This window comes from Cydia strobilella, chromosome 7 (assembly GCF_947568885.1).
Source record: "Cydia strobilella chromosome 7, ilCydStro3.1, whole genome shotgun sequence".
Lineage (NCBI taxonomy): Eukaryota > Metazoa > Arthropoda > Insecta > Lepidoptera > Tortricidae > Cydia > Cydia strobilella.
In genome coordinates, this window is record NC_086047.1 from 11,483,621 (window position 1) to 11,497,324 (window position 13,704).

The window sequence follows — 13,704 nt, forward strand, 5'->3', positions numbered from 1 at the left end:
TACTTAGCTGTTAGGGAACAGAGCTAGCTATTATTTACCTTCCGTTATTCTTTATTTTTAGGTTGACTTGTTTAGTAAATGTTTTATGCGTCGTAGAGAAACAGTGTTAGACTTTATAGCTCGCCATAACCCGTAGTACATATGCTAGAATCATGAGTTGCGTTAAAATTGGCGTAGCACCATGACACGGTAGCAAGTCATCTTGCGTCCTGAAAAGCACTCCCAGCGCAGCCATTGATAAAAAACTCATAGTATTGGATTATTGCCGAAGTTTGTGCTTGATCTCGATGTTTTGTTTAACTCAAAGGTAAGTATGGGAAGCTAGGTAGGTAGTATGAATAGTCTGGTAGCATTTAATAAAAAAGTATATATATGTAAAACAAAAATATCGGTAGATACTTATCTAATTGCTCACAAAAGCATTTTGAAAGTGTAAAAGTTACATATTAGACGTCTGTCAGGTACTAAAGCGGGCACTTAAAATCCTTTATGAAAAGTGTGGATATTAAAAAAACTTTACGCCTTCGAAATAAAAGATAAACTGTAAAGACCTCCATAACAAATGTGTTTATTTATACGCTACAAAAGACAGAAAAGACTTTAAGAAAACCTATTAAAGCTCTCACGGTAGCTATCTAAAATTTGTAATTTGTTTATCAAGTGTGTTATACGTACGCCTTGTAGCGTATCTATATCTTTGGTGCGGGGGCGCGGGGCGCGGAGTCGCGGCGCGGCGGGCTCCGGCACATCGCCAGTCTTCAGTCACGTGCGACGCCGCTGCCACAACGTGCTTACGTAACGTATCGATTCGACTGCACTATCGATCGTCACTCGCAAATCACTGACGGTTTGCCGCGCGAATTTGATCAACTTTTAAACTAAGTTTCCGAACGCGTGTGCTGTGATTGTAAATTTTTTCAGTGACTTTAAAAGTTGGATTTGGAACGTCAGCTGTTGAAGGTTTGGTTTCTTTTTAATTTTATGGGAAAATGAAACCGGTTTGATGCTAAATCGCGTCTAGGCAAGTGAAAAGGTCAATACTCTGTGAGGCACGCGTTGTTATCGATGGATGTAGAGCATTGCACGTGCTGGCTGCAGACGACTGACGTGCAATGCATTTGACGACGAAAAAACTTACCGAAGAAGTTTGAAAATTTTGTCTTCATTTGTTGCCTATAAAGTAAACCTTGTTTACAGTACATATGGTGCTACTTTCTCGCACTAGTGCGAAAAAGAGCACTTTTCGTGCATATGTCGAAAGTTTAAAGGGCCATAGGATATGTACTGTAAAACGTTGTTCGATACACGTGCGAATAGGTAATTCGCAACTCGTGTCGATTTAAAACACTCCCTGCGGTTGTGTTTAAATTTATCGCCACTCGTTTCGAATTTCCTCTTTTCCGCACTTGTATCGAAAATAACTATTTTATATATATAAAATAGTAGCCTTCTGATAAAAAAGACACTAAACAAAATATTACCTATCCATAACATAAGTAGGCCATGGATTGACTGAAAAAATTAATAATGGAACATAGGTATTTACCTATCTAATTTAAACAAAGATTCATCTAATCTTTGACTAAGGGGTTTTGTTGATACTTACATATACTTTTTCCCGAAACAGTAACGTTTAAAGGTTGATAAAGATAGTTTATTATTCAAGTAGGCATATTATAATGCCCTTATGAACGTCAAATAAAGCTACGCCGGCTCTAACACTACACCTCTGCCTCGAGAAGATTTAAATCCCCTCTCAATTTAAGGAGGGTATCCCAATATGGAACCGGCAACAAACTCGGCGGGACACATCTTTTCAAAACATTGCATCATACAAATTAACATGCATTACGAGTAAATAAGAAAATATACACTAAATTACTATAGATATATTGTCTGGAAGAGATCGCTGTATACCGATAAGACCGCGTGTTTGTTACCTAGTTACATTTTACGATTCAATTTCCTTGTAATCTTAAATGTAAATTGGTGCAGTGAAGAATACTCACTTTCCTTGTAGGTTTAAAAATCTCATATATACGTACGATCTAAATAAAGCTTACTGCTTATTGCCTAAAAATCTAGGTAACTGGGTCAAAAATGTCAAAATTCTTTTCGTTGTCTTGTTTCTGACCACTCTGTCACGCATGGATTTCCGTCTTCTATCAAATAAATAAAAAAAGTCGAGTGCTATCGCATGTCTTTCTAGCTGTAGATTATATTTTAAACGAGAAAAATTAAGGACTAAATTTCAGCTCATACAAAAAGCTCCACTCCGTCACATTTTTTTGGGGACATAAAACAAGACAACAAAAATAATTTTTACCCAACTACCTACGTCTTGCGCAACACCGCGATACGAAAATCACTAGTACGAGTAGGTGGGTAGGTATATTTTACTCATAAATTTCCGAAATACATAGTAGAACAGAAATGTATTGCCTATGTAATGCATAATGCAAAGCCAATGCTTCAAAATTCCTGTACAATTGCTTGGTACTTGGTAGCCTAAGTTGTTCCCTTCAACAAGAAGCTGCATTGAACTCCCAGCACGATATCGCTACCTAAACGTGCATAGACGTGCTGGTACAGACGTAATTTTGGTTAAATTGTCGATTTAGCTGTTCTTGCCAAGTCTGCGCAGAGTTAGCTTGGTCCGACTCTATTCCACCCCTTACACCAGAAATTTAATTTCTAGAATTCCTGAACCTTATCGTAGTTACTATAAATATAAGAGAGACTTAGTATTAAAGTGGTCCATAGTTAAATACCAAATGTAAAAAAAAGATTCTACTATTCCACTTCTGATTCATACTTCTTTCCCATTCCTTATCGCCAAAGTGTACAAAGATACGACTACGACCACAGATAATGCTTATCTGACGTCCTCGTTTTTGAATCGATTTGTTTTTATTTTTTAAACGATAACGCTGTCAGAGGGTCTACCGCGAACCACATTCGACGTGTTGCCTCCCTGCCACACTTACGTACGAATTTACAAGTGCAACAGAGAGGCAACACGTCGAATGTGGTTCGCGGTAGACCCTCTGAACGTTGGCCTTCGTCAGTTGCTAGTTATTAGCGGGGCCTTGACTATACTAAATTTACTCAGCGATGAGGAAACCTTTTTAAAAACAGGCTAAGTTTAGGTAGGTATTTCCTTGTTTAAATCATTAAGAATAACTTATCGTAATTGTTGTTTGATTAGGTACTCATTACATCTTTATTTATTTTTTAAATTAGGAAGATATTATTTTTATTTTTATTAATTATTACTTATATAGGGGGAAGTCCCGTAACCACAGACGGTATATAGTGCCGGACATACGTACTATCTCGGTAACTAACAACACGAGCAATTCAAGGATAAGTAACGTGGTGCGGGGGACGTACCATAGACGTGCACTGGACGCGCATTGCTTGTGACGCGCGCAGCGACTGTTTGGAGGACCGCGAGGAGCGTTTATTTTAGTGTTTTTGTAGGGAAGTGTCCAACTGAACACAAAAAATAGGCGAATTTTTTGTGTTCAGTTGGATGTGTTTATTAATAAACTTACTAATCACTTAAATTATCTAGTCTATAAAAGTGTTTTTACATAATTGAAATAGTTGAGGTACACAATAAATAATTGTAATGATTTCCTATCTCTCAGTACCCGGACACAGTAGTAGTCCCGTGCTGCCAGACAGTGAATATGTTTTTTTTTTCGGTTGTATTTTGTACCTACAATGTTTCAGATAGAAGAACGGGCAAGAAAAAATGGAAGAGAAGAAAAAAGTTTAGAAAGAAAGGTGTGAAAGAATTGAAAATTTGATATATAAAGGAAAGCAAGCTAACAATTTAAAAAGTAAAGAAAAAGGTGAAGCTGAGAGGAAACTAAATAAACAAGTGAAGAGCGAAGTTAAAAAAGGAGGAAAAACAGCAACCATTGGTTGATACAGCTCGCGGCGTAGTATGTTTAGACCATGACGAAGACTGCATACAGTGCTCCAGTTGCCATGGGTGGGCGCAGGAAGCCTGTGCTTGACAGTCCAGAATGTTCAGAATATTATATTTGTGATCGGTGACAAATGTTTTTAAACCGTCCGGTGCCAGGGGTTCGAAATGTAGTTCGTCCGGTACTAGGTGCCTCTTGCAAAAAATGAGTTGTTTTTTCACTAAAGTTTACTTTTTCGTTTTTGAATTAGTTTGTGTAGAAGTTGCATTTGTGTTATTTTATTTTGATTCTAAAGTTTGTTGACTAAATTAATTCATAAATAAAGATATATTTTATCAAATACAATTTTTATTTTCTTCAAAAAGGCTGAGGTGTCCGCCATTCGGGGACTTTCCCCTACCTATTGTCATGGTAGGTATCTGAGTATGGAACATGAAATCAGTCTGCTCTGCCGGTTGTAATTTTGTGGGTAAAAATAACCCCGCATCATCATAGAAGCAATCTCACCGAAGTTTTGTTGAGATTGCTTCTAAGATTTCTATATTCCTCGTAGTCGTTTCTTACTTTACAGATGGAATACCGCGAAAACTTTGGAACACCTTAAACTGTCAAACTTTCCAAATTTAAAATAGAAACCGTATGGGGCATTAGTCTCGCTTATCGGCAGCCAGTGCCGGGCGGCGTGCGTACAAAAATTTAGGTCAGCCAGTTTCATTCAGTGGCCGATTGCGTTGGCTTGATAGTAGTGTAAATAAAAACACGTGGCGATGCGGTCGTGCCAGGCTATTTAGTTTCGCTAGTACCCGTTTGAAAACAACACATCTCAAAGTCAAAGAAATGACCACCGCATCCACTTTTGAATGATTTTGGAGCAAACTTCAATTATACATTCCAAAGAAATATCTAATTCATCTTGTAAACTAGCGCCTTTCTTTGACTCCAGCCTTTTCATGGTTGGTACCAAAATGATTGTTTTTTTTTTCGAGCATCCTAGCCTGATCGACAAAATCAAGTAGTATTTAATTTACGTATATACTTATTTCGTCTCCTCGAGAAAAAATCGAGTTAAGCTCGATCTAATTCACAGACAGTAACTCTTAGACTTCATACCCAAAGGAACAAATGAAACTGATAGGCTCATTTAATAAGGTTTTTAAAAGCTTAGTGAAAAGTTCCCTGTGTCCCGGGTGACATTAAAACGACATCGTCACAAAACGCCAAAATGATGATGATGATGCTTTCAAAAGATGTAATTGGATTTTCTTAAACGTTTACGCCCAAGGTCTTTGTCGTTTCCAACGTACGCTGTAACAAAAGTTGTCAAAATACTCCTAAATTATGTTAGGTTAACCTCGTAAACCTTAACGAGATTTAGGCCCTGCCTACCTCGAGTTTCGATTTCGTGCTGTCTCAGTCTTCCTCGCGTCCTTTGGATTACCTCTCTCCCGTCTACGTGAATACGGTCATTCTATGCAGTTAGATAGAGAAGGATTGGAGTCACTTGCCTTTCATTCGAACCCATATTAAAGTAAAGCTTATGGTTATAGATGGGGATTCATTTCGCAAAACGTCACAATAATTATCATTATGTCCTAAAATATTTCTTTGAAGAAAAGTCAACATTTTGAATGTGGAACCTACGCGTCTAAATTGGTTTTATCGAGACTTAAGGCGGTTCCCTGAGCCAGAAGGCGAAAAATCTCCTTATATGATCATGTTTTTCTAAGAGGCGTTGATATTCGTAGACATGGAAAAAATATATGTAGTTCTTGACTATATTATCTTTAACAACATAGCTTCCGATACACGAATTATGACACTTCGCTCGATACAATTAATTCCCAAAGTAACCTCTAACTCGGACTTTAAATCCTACTTTACTCGGTTATTTATTGTGTGATACTATAAACAAAAAAAGAAGAAAAAACGATCTTAACATAAATAGTAATTTCATAGCTTTAGAATTTCGATATTGTAAGGTAACGTTTTCAAAATAAATAAAAACCGACAATATTCGATCAAAATTGACACTTGGCGCGTATGTTCTTTCCCGTTCTTTCTTGCGAAATGTGACAAAGACAGCGGCAAACCGATGGAACGGCCTTAATACTCCAAAATTGAAACAAGATTTATTCGATTTTGTTGTGAGAATGCACTACCGAACTTTCGACGAAAGCCAATTTACTGCCTAATCGAATTTTGCTTTTATAAAGAACTAAAGCGCTCAAGTTAAAAGCTATAACGAAACAAATTGCTCTTTTGCGCACTAACTTTATAGCCTCAGACAACGTCGCAATACTGTTGTTTTGTTTTAAAAAGCAGTTTAAAGTCCGCCGTCAAAAGTTATTGGCAGTATCGGCGAGCCATGAATCCACGTCGGAATTTTTAATGTAAGCCCCCAGTAAACCCGTCTGCTGCAAAAAGCGAAAATCAATATGGCCAACGACTCCCGTAATTGGAAAATGTACGATGAAAGCTATAAATTTTCACTTTCCGTGCATGCCTTTTCCTCTTTGCATTTACGAGTAAATACAGCTATTTTGTTTAACGCGATTTATAATGGCATTTGTCATCGTTTAGGAAACATTTTATTCTGCTTTATTGCATATGATTATTTAAACGCTATTTAGAATCGTGAACGTGTAAACGCCGTAAACTCAACTAATAGGGATACGTTTTTATTTTCTATTGCCTCTAAATATATATAGGGTGGGCCAATGATAAATGCATTTTAACGAATGACGTCAATACGAAAAGAGAATTTATCACTGGCCCACCCTATATATATATATGGTGATGACAATTTAATATCATAGTATCATTACAAAAATCAAAAGCTACTTAAAATAGGGTCATTGCGCTAGTTTTCGTCCACTTGACGAAATTTTAATATAAACCTACAATGCTGCACAATTTTTAACTTTTTCCAATCCTTTATGTCTAAACAATATATCTATCTACATAAAAATGATATTTTGCAAGTAGCAAATAAAAAATGAAATATATTATTTGGTAATCCGTCCAGTGTATGAAAACACCAGCGAATATTCATGTCAAAACTTAACCGAAACCTTTCGGTTTACCTTGTACACTACGTTACTCATTCGACACCTCACTATTAATTCAATTCACTAAGTAGCCACATAATGCTGTCACGTACATCCAGTTTTGCCTAATTGACACAACGAGCTCACATCAACCCGAATTAACTCCATACTGCGGTTCTACTAACTTGTTTTTAACACTCAACTCGTTTTAAAGTTGCAAAAATGTAAACCACGTGCTCAAATAATAGCTATTTTAAACCTGATGTCAACATTTTCTTGTTATAGGTCTAGCGTTAGTGTATCATTCGGCCAACAAAAATAAATAAAACTACCTATAGATTTGGCATTTGCAATGACAAAGTGCGGTAATGTCATGATTAAGGTCGAATTTCTATGAAAAAAATACGTTTTTTAAAGACTCTCACTCAATTTGTTATATCAAGTCGGTGTAAGTTAGCTTACACTGACTCTTTCACGATGTTTTCATAACTTTAAAAAACTATTTATTCGCAGAATCCTTTTAATCATGAAGCACACATTCCTCTTTTTTGCCTTTTTAAATATAAGATTAAATAACCAGATTAAGACAGTGAAATATCTTCCGCTGTTCAAAAAGCTCTTAAGAAGAAAACGTATGGAAGTAGCAGTGGGTACCTACATAACTCTCTCTATGCAACTTCATAATTATGACAAATGGCTGCTTTACATTCTAAAAGTGAGTAATAAATCACGAACAAGAAGTCATTTCTGACGGCATTCATCGCTCAAATAGTTTGACACACATAAGGGCATGGGTACAAGTAGGTCGAAGTTCCCGTACTTTCACCGCTTTCTAACGCGCGAGTTGAAGTTTTAAGCAGGACAATATTTGTTTAATTCAGGTAAGGAAACTTAAGCATACTTTATATGTTCGCAAATCACTTTCAGGGTGCCTTTTCCTGTGTAGTAGTGGAAAATTTATATAAAAAAAACGAAAATAAGATTAATAATACTTGCCAGCTGTGTTTTATGCGTTAAAAATATACCCTACGCACGAATCAAATGCAGTCTGCTCTATTTCTATTACACAAGAATTATATTCCAAGCGACAGCCCTATTATCTGTGTTTTCTTTCTGCGTAGGTCATTACATTTGCGGAAAACAGTTTCTGCTGTGCAGACCTACAATCGCAAACTTCATATTATCATCATAATTCAGTCGCAACATTTTCAATCTAATACCTAAACGTCCACAATTAACTAAATGTTATCAAAAAGTTTCAAAAGGAAACGAACAGTTTATTTAAAATTGCTGAACAGACCTTTAGCATACTAGTACTCGTAATTCCCGGGAAATGTGTTTTGGCAACGCCGCTCATATATGTTTCTCTTTCCACGACTATGTTTTCCCGTTTAAATCGCCGTTCGCGCAAAGGACGGCTAATTCTCAAGATCTTAATTAACCAGCATTTGTTTCTGCGTGAGATAAACCCAGCGTAAAATAGTAAACAAATGCAATTCGCACGTGGTGTAAATGTGAATGGAATGGAAAATGCGGAGGCGGCTGCCGCGCCGTCTGCGGGCGACAACCGTCACGGCACGCCCCTGTCACTGCGAGGGCACCGATGGAGCGTTTATTCATGAAACGTGTCTATTACATTACAAACAAGCGTTTAGAAATCTGCTGTTTGATGGGAAAGGAAAATCGAAGCCTGCAATAACATTTTCGTAACCCAGATACTAGAGTGAGGTGTAAAACATAGCGTCTGCAGCGCAATAATTACTTTTTATCATCGCATCAGCGCTAAGAAAAACATACTAAACTATAAGCCACAATTGAATTTGTAGTGTTTAAATCTTATTACATATATAGTTATTGTTTTTGGCCACTTAAAAAAAACTAGGCTTCTTCGGCATTAAAGAGTATAACTACGTTCGTCGTATGGTAGAGTAAAACGGACTTAATACAAAAGGCGTCTTGATCGGCAGCTTATTCATTGCACTAAGACGTATGAAAGGAAAACGTTGTTTTTTAAAGAAATTGTTGAAAATTGTTATATTATGCGAAAAATCGTAGTAATCGTTACAGTAATATACAAGTTATGCTACTCAAATGAAAACCCAAGAGAAACAGAAACCAAAAAGCTATTACGATATAGAGTGGGGCACATTTGTTATTCCTCGTCACATCTGCCCCAGTCTGTTCCAAAAACCGCATTAACGATATCGAGCCAAACCAAACAGTTCATTCACAGCCTTATATTGCCTCGGGTGAGTTATCTCTGCACATATCACAGCCACCTATCATTCAGCAGAATTTCCCTGTGTTATTTGTCATCGTCATTTGCCGATTGAGCTTTAATTGTGTACGCTACCGGCGACAACTACGACTCCGTACCACAATGAGCACGCTACTACTACTACTACGGTGACGCAACGACCCATAGTGAGTCCTGGCCTCCGACACCAGATCACGCCATGCCTCTCGGTCTGGCGATAACTCTCGCCAGTCGCCATGGCCGAGGTTGAGCAGGTCTTGAGCTACTACGTCTTTCCACCGGTACCTAGGGCGTCCAATCGGGCGTCTCCCGTCGGTTGTCCCAAGTACGCTCTCATACGAGAGCTTAACAGCACGGTCCTCTCCCATTCTCTCTAAGTGATACGCATGTGTATAATGAGCACGCTAGACCGTGTTTTAGTCGCCAAGTACATATATGTGCCAAAATTGTTCTAAAGCCTTAACGAGCAAATCGGCCGTTCACCTTGTTGTTTACAAACAGTTCATTCACGGCTCATATTCCCTGGGGCTAGACGCCCTTGAACCATCACGCGCAGGGCTACCTTAATCAATGCTCCCCGGTCCATTCTTGGGATCACGCTCAAAAATAGAACTCGGAAAAGACGGTCATTTCCACGAACCACGCTTTTAGGATTTCAGATATTAATGATCTTAGAATATTATGCATTTTCTGTTCGTTCTTGGTCTCATCGTTAGGACGGGTGCCCGAATATCTCGTGTGCGAAGTGGTTCCATTCCATTTTTCAATAAAAATTATGAATAATACTGCAAATTGTCGAAATACATTTCTGAATTGAATTATATTCCCGCGAAGCCGGATGTCGATACTGTCAATCACAAAGCTCACGAAACCTGTCACCTGTAACCGTCACCTGTTGTGATGTGGCGCTTTCCCCGTGGGGTCGATTACGTGATTTACGTGTATTCCTGTTTTAAATCGGGGACTTTCTCCTGTTTACACGTCCGCGCGGGGCGTCGTGGCGAAGTGGAATAAGCCATGGGACACGCGTTTTGTTAGGGTTGCCATATACATTTTAATATATTTTTATAGATTCAACATAACGTTACATTATTTACATGTAAACATTTAAATGCGCAAAAATGTTAATACATATCGATATTAGAAACATTAGAAATTATTGTGTTTGTGACAAAAACGTTAACACTTTTGTGCCAACCCTATGCTAGCAGACAGACACTAGACGGTATCTGAATCAGCAGCGAGTAACAGCGTGCGAAAGGGCCATTTGTCATCGAGCATTTTAGTAGTCAACGCCACGCCACTACAGATAACATAGGTAATTCTACAAATTTATACGAAGATAAAATATGAATAATTTAGGCACGAATCGGGAAAACACGAAATATGCGGAAAACTGCGGATTGTGTTTAACTGGTGGTTTTGTAAGCTACTGTATTCATTGAATAAATAACACAACTACAATAAAGTAACAGCACTAGTAAAATTATACAACCAAAATTAAGTACATATATGAAATTGCTCCAAAGAAAACATGACCTTGTACAAAAAAAAAATACGAGTAGATACTATAGTATAGATCAGAACTACTATGAAACAATCGAGCTTTCCCCGTCGTAAAATATGCAAAACATATTCATAGACAGCCCTCATAAAATGATAGATTCGAGTGACAACCCTAGTTTAGCAGACAGGGTCCAGACGGCCCTTGAACTAGCAGTAACCGCTTGAAAGGGCCGTTCGCGATGCGTGCCCCGTGATCGCGATCTACACCGGCTTAAGGCACTTGGGTTTCATTTTGTTCGTGATAACATTATAGGTGTATAAACTGAAATTGTCCCAGATTGGAATGTCATTGTAATATAGTAAAAAAAGTGACAAAGCCCTCCGGTAGCTGAGGCCGGAGTGAGGTGGGTTGACTGGCGGAGGTGGGTGGTGCCAAAATATTTAATTATTAATTTGATTTATTCCCTAGTTGTATCCTGACAAAATCTCTAGGTTTGATCAAATACTCATGAATTTCATGATAATTGATTGAAGTGTTTTGGTATTGGTAACATGAGGCATATTTTTTAACATGATTATTAGAATATTAAGAGTTTCCACCGCAGTACGTTTTACGTTTAAGGAATATAAAGTAGAAGTAGTGTAGCTTCAGCTCGCGACTTTGTCCGCATACAATTATGATTTCCGTACTAGGCACTATCCTATGTCCTTCCCAGGTACTCAAACTATCTCCATTCCAAATACCATCTAAATCGATTCAGCAATTTAAGTATTAAGAGGTATTTCATAGACGTTTTCGATTTTCTCATTAATAATATTAGTAGGGATAAGTACACACCTTCCTTTCTAATTACGAAGGAAAAAAAACTGGACAAGTGCGAATCGGACTCGCCCACCGAGGGTTCCGTACTTTTTAGTATTTGTTGTTATAGCGGCAACAGAAATACATCATCTGTGAAAATTTCAACTGTCTAGCTATCACGGTTCATGAGATACAACCTGGCAACAGACAGACAGACGGACAGTGGAGTCTTAGTAATAAGTAATAGGGTCCCGTTTTACCCTTTGGGTACGCATCTTACATTTACAAAATATCTTTAATGGAATTTCCACATTGTCCTTGCCGCTTTAATTCCGCTTTTTCATTATCTAGTTGATTGGATTTCTTGTAAGTTAACTTTCTTAAAAACTACGGAAGAGCTCGTTTCTTTGTTAGGAAGAATTCCTGATTTCTGATGTTAATTTGGTCACAAGAGCTGGTATCGAATGTCTTAAAAAAAACACGTACATACGAGTATCTATTGACTGACGTAGAACAAATCGTCTATTTTACCTATTTTTTTATTGTAGCAGATAGCTACCTATTGGGTTAGTTTTACCCCGAAAATTATTATCAATTTAAATCAGGAGACAGTGATAATAGTAAGATATTCGTTTAAGCACCCTACAAATGTTTTGGTGTTCAGAATACAGGTTTCCTTTGCCGTGGTAAAGCCCTTGTAAGCCGCCGATCTCCGTGATACCTCGAAAGTAAAAGCTTCTTTAAAGCTTTTCAAGAAACAATATTGGAAAACCTTTGAAAGTTTAATGTAATACATAGTTGTTTTGATAATTTGTAATACACATACAATGACATAACAACACAATAACAACCTACTATTAATATTCTAGTATGTTAATGAATTTCTCGATCTTTGTGTTCTATCTATAACTCTCAACTCTTATAAAAAACCCGGCCAAGTGCGAGTCGGACTCGCGCACGAAGGGTTCCGCATCATTATATATTGTTTTTAGTATTTGTTGTTATAGCGGCAACAGAAATACATCTTGAAAATTTCAACTGTCTAGCTATCACGGTTCATGAGATACAGCCTGGAGACAGACAGACGGACAGTGGAGTCTTAGTAATAGGGTCCCGTTTTTACCCTTTGGCTACGGAACCCTAAAAATGAACACCCAACTCCGATCAAAAACCAATATCCTTTCCTAAATCGTTCATGAAGTTATTAAGGCAATCGAACGTAATCCGTGACGGGTAGTAAACATCCCTGACCTACCGCAACCCGGATTGCCCGGGTGCTGGCCGCTCAGGTCGCCCGGATCAATGACCTCTCACGCCAGCACTTTTCTCGAGATCGCCCGGTTTTCCGGTTTAGGTTTTTCCTCCACTTTCTGATTGGGACGTTCGATTGTCATTGCTTTTTTCCGGTTTTATTTCTGTATGCTTGATTTGGGAGGCTGATTTTTGTCACTTTCAGCGAATGGTGTAGGTATTTTTATCCGCAAGCATACTGTTTCGTATCAAATTGTACAAACTTTGTCTAAACCTGCTTTTTTATTGTAATGTTTGTGTCTATTTAATATTTTCAACCATTTTAAAACCATATGTTTAATTTACATACATAATGTGTCGTAATAAGTATTGAAAAAAGGTACCGACAGCACCGATTACATCTAGCCTTGCTTATCGTTATCTTATTTACTCTTTATGCCCGTTTTGTTGCTTACGCACTACAGTGGCCTCTTAAATTAAAGGGTTGTCTAGTGTCGATTTCCAAAAATAAAATGTATTCCAAATAAAGGCCCCATACTCATTAATTACATACAACAATTTTAGATTTTAATTAACGTTTCACTGTCTCTTAATTTTACTTCTCATTTTGCCAAAATATGCAGTACTTATTGCCTTTTGAATGTACATATATAAAAAAAACTAGAACAGGTATTATCCAGCACCCAGTAGACATATAATTCACTTTCCCTGAATTAGTTATAATTGCTAAAGTGACTACAAACATTAAAAGTTCGTTTCGAGTCATTATTGTAGTTAAATTTTTAAAACTTTATTTAGCGTATTCTAAATTACACTTAAGTGTTCAACTGCAATAACACTAATTCGTTTTTAATTATTGGTTCCAGGTCTTGCAAGACATCAAGGTAAATATGGTCTGTTCTC

At 37.5% G+C, this 13,704-nt stretch overlaps 1 protein-coding gene across 3 annotated transcripts in view; it reads left to right on the forward strand.

The window, feature by feature from the left end:
- The window catches only part of LOC134743173 (methylcytosine dioxygenase TET), a 146,731-nt gene that overhangs the window by 100,446 nt on the left and 32,581 nt on the right, over nucleotides 1-13,704 (forward strand). Inside the window, exons 1-2 of one of the 3 annotated variants that reach the window (XM_063676550.1) lie at nucleotides 722-960; nucleotides 13,668-13,694. In XM_063676550.1, coding sequence (XP_063532620.1) covers nucleotides 13,692-13,694 — 3 coding nt within the window. In that variant the 5' untranslated portion in view covers nucleotides 722-960; nucleotides 13,668-13,691. Of the gene's footprint in view, nucleotides 1-721; nucleotides 961-13,667; nucleotides 13,695-13,704 lie in introns of those variants that run through there. The other 2 variants (XM_063676548.1, XM_063676549.1) reach the window with 2 other exon arrangements.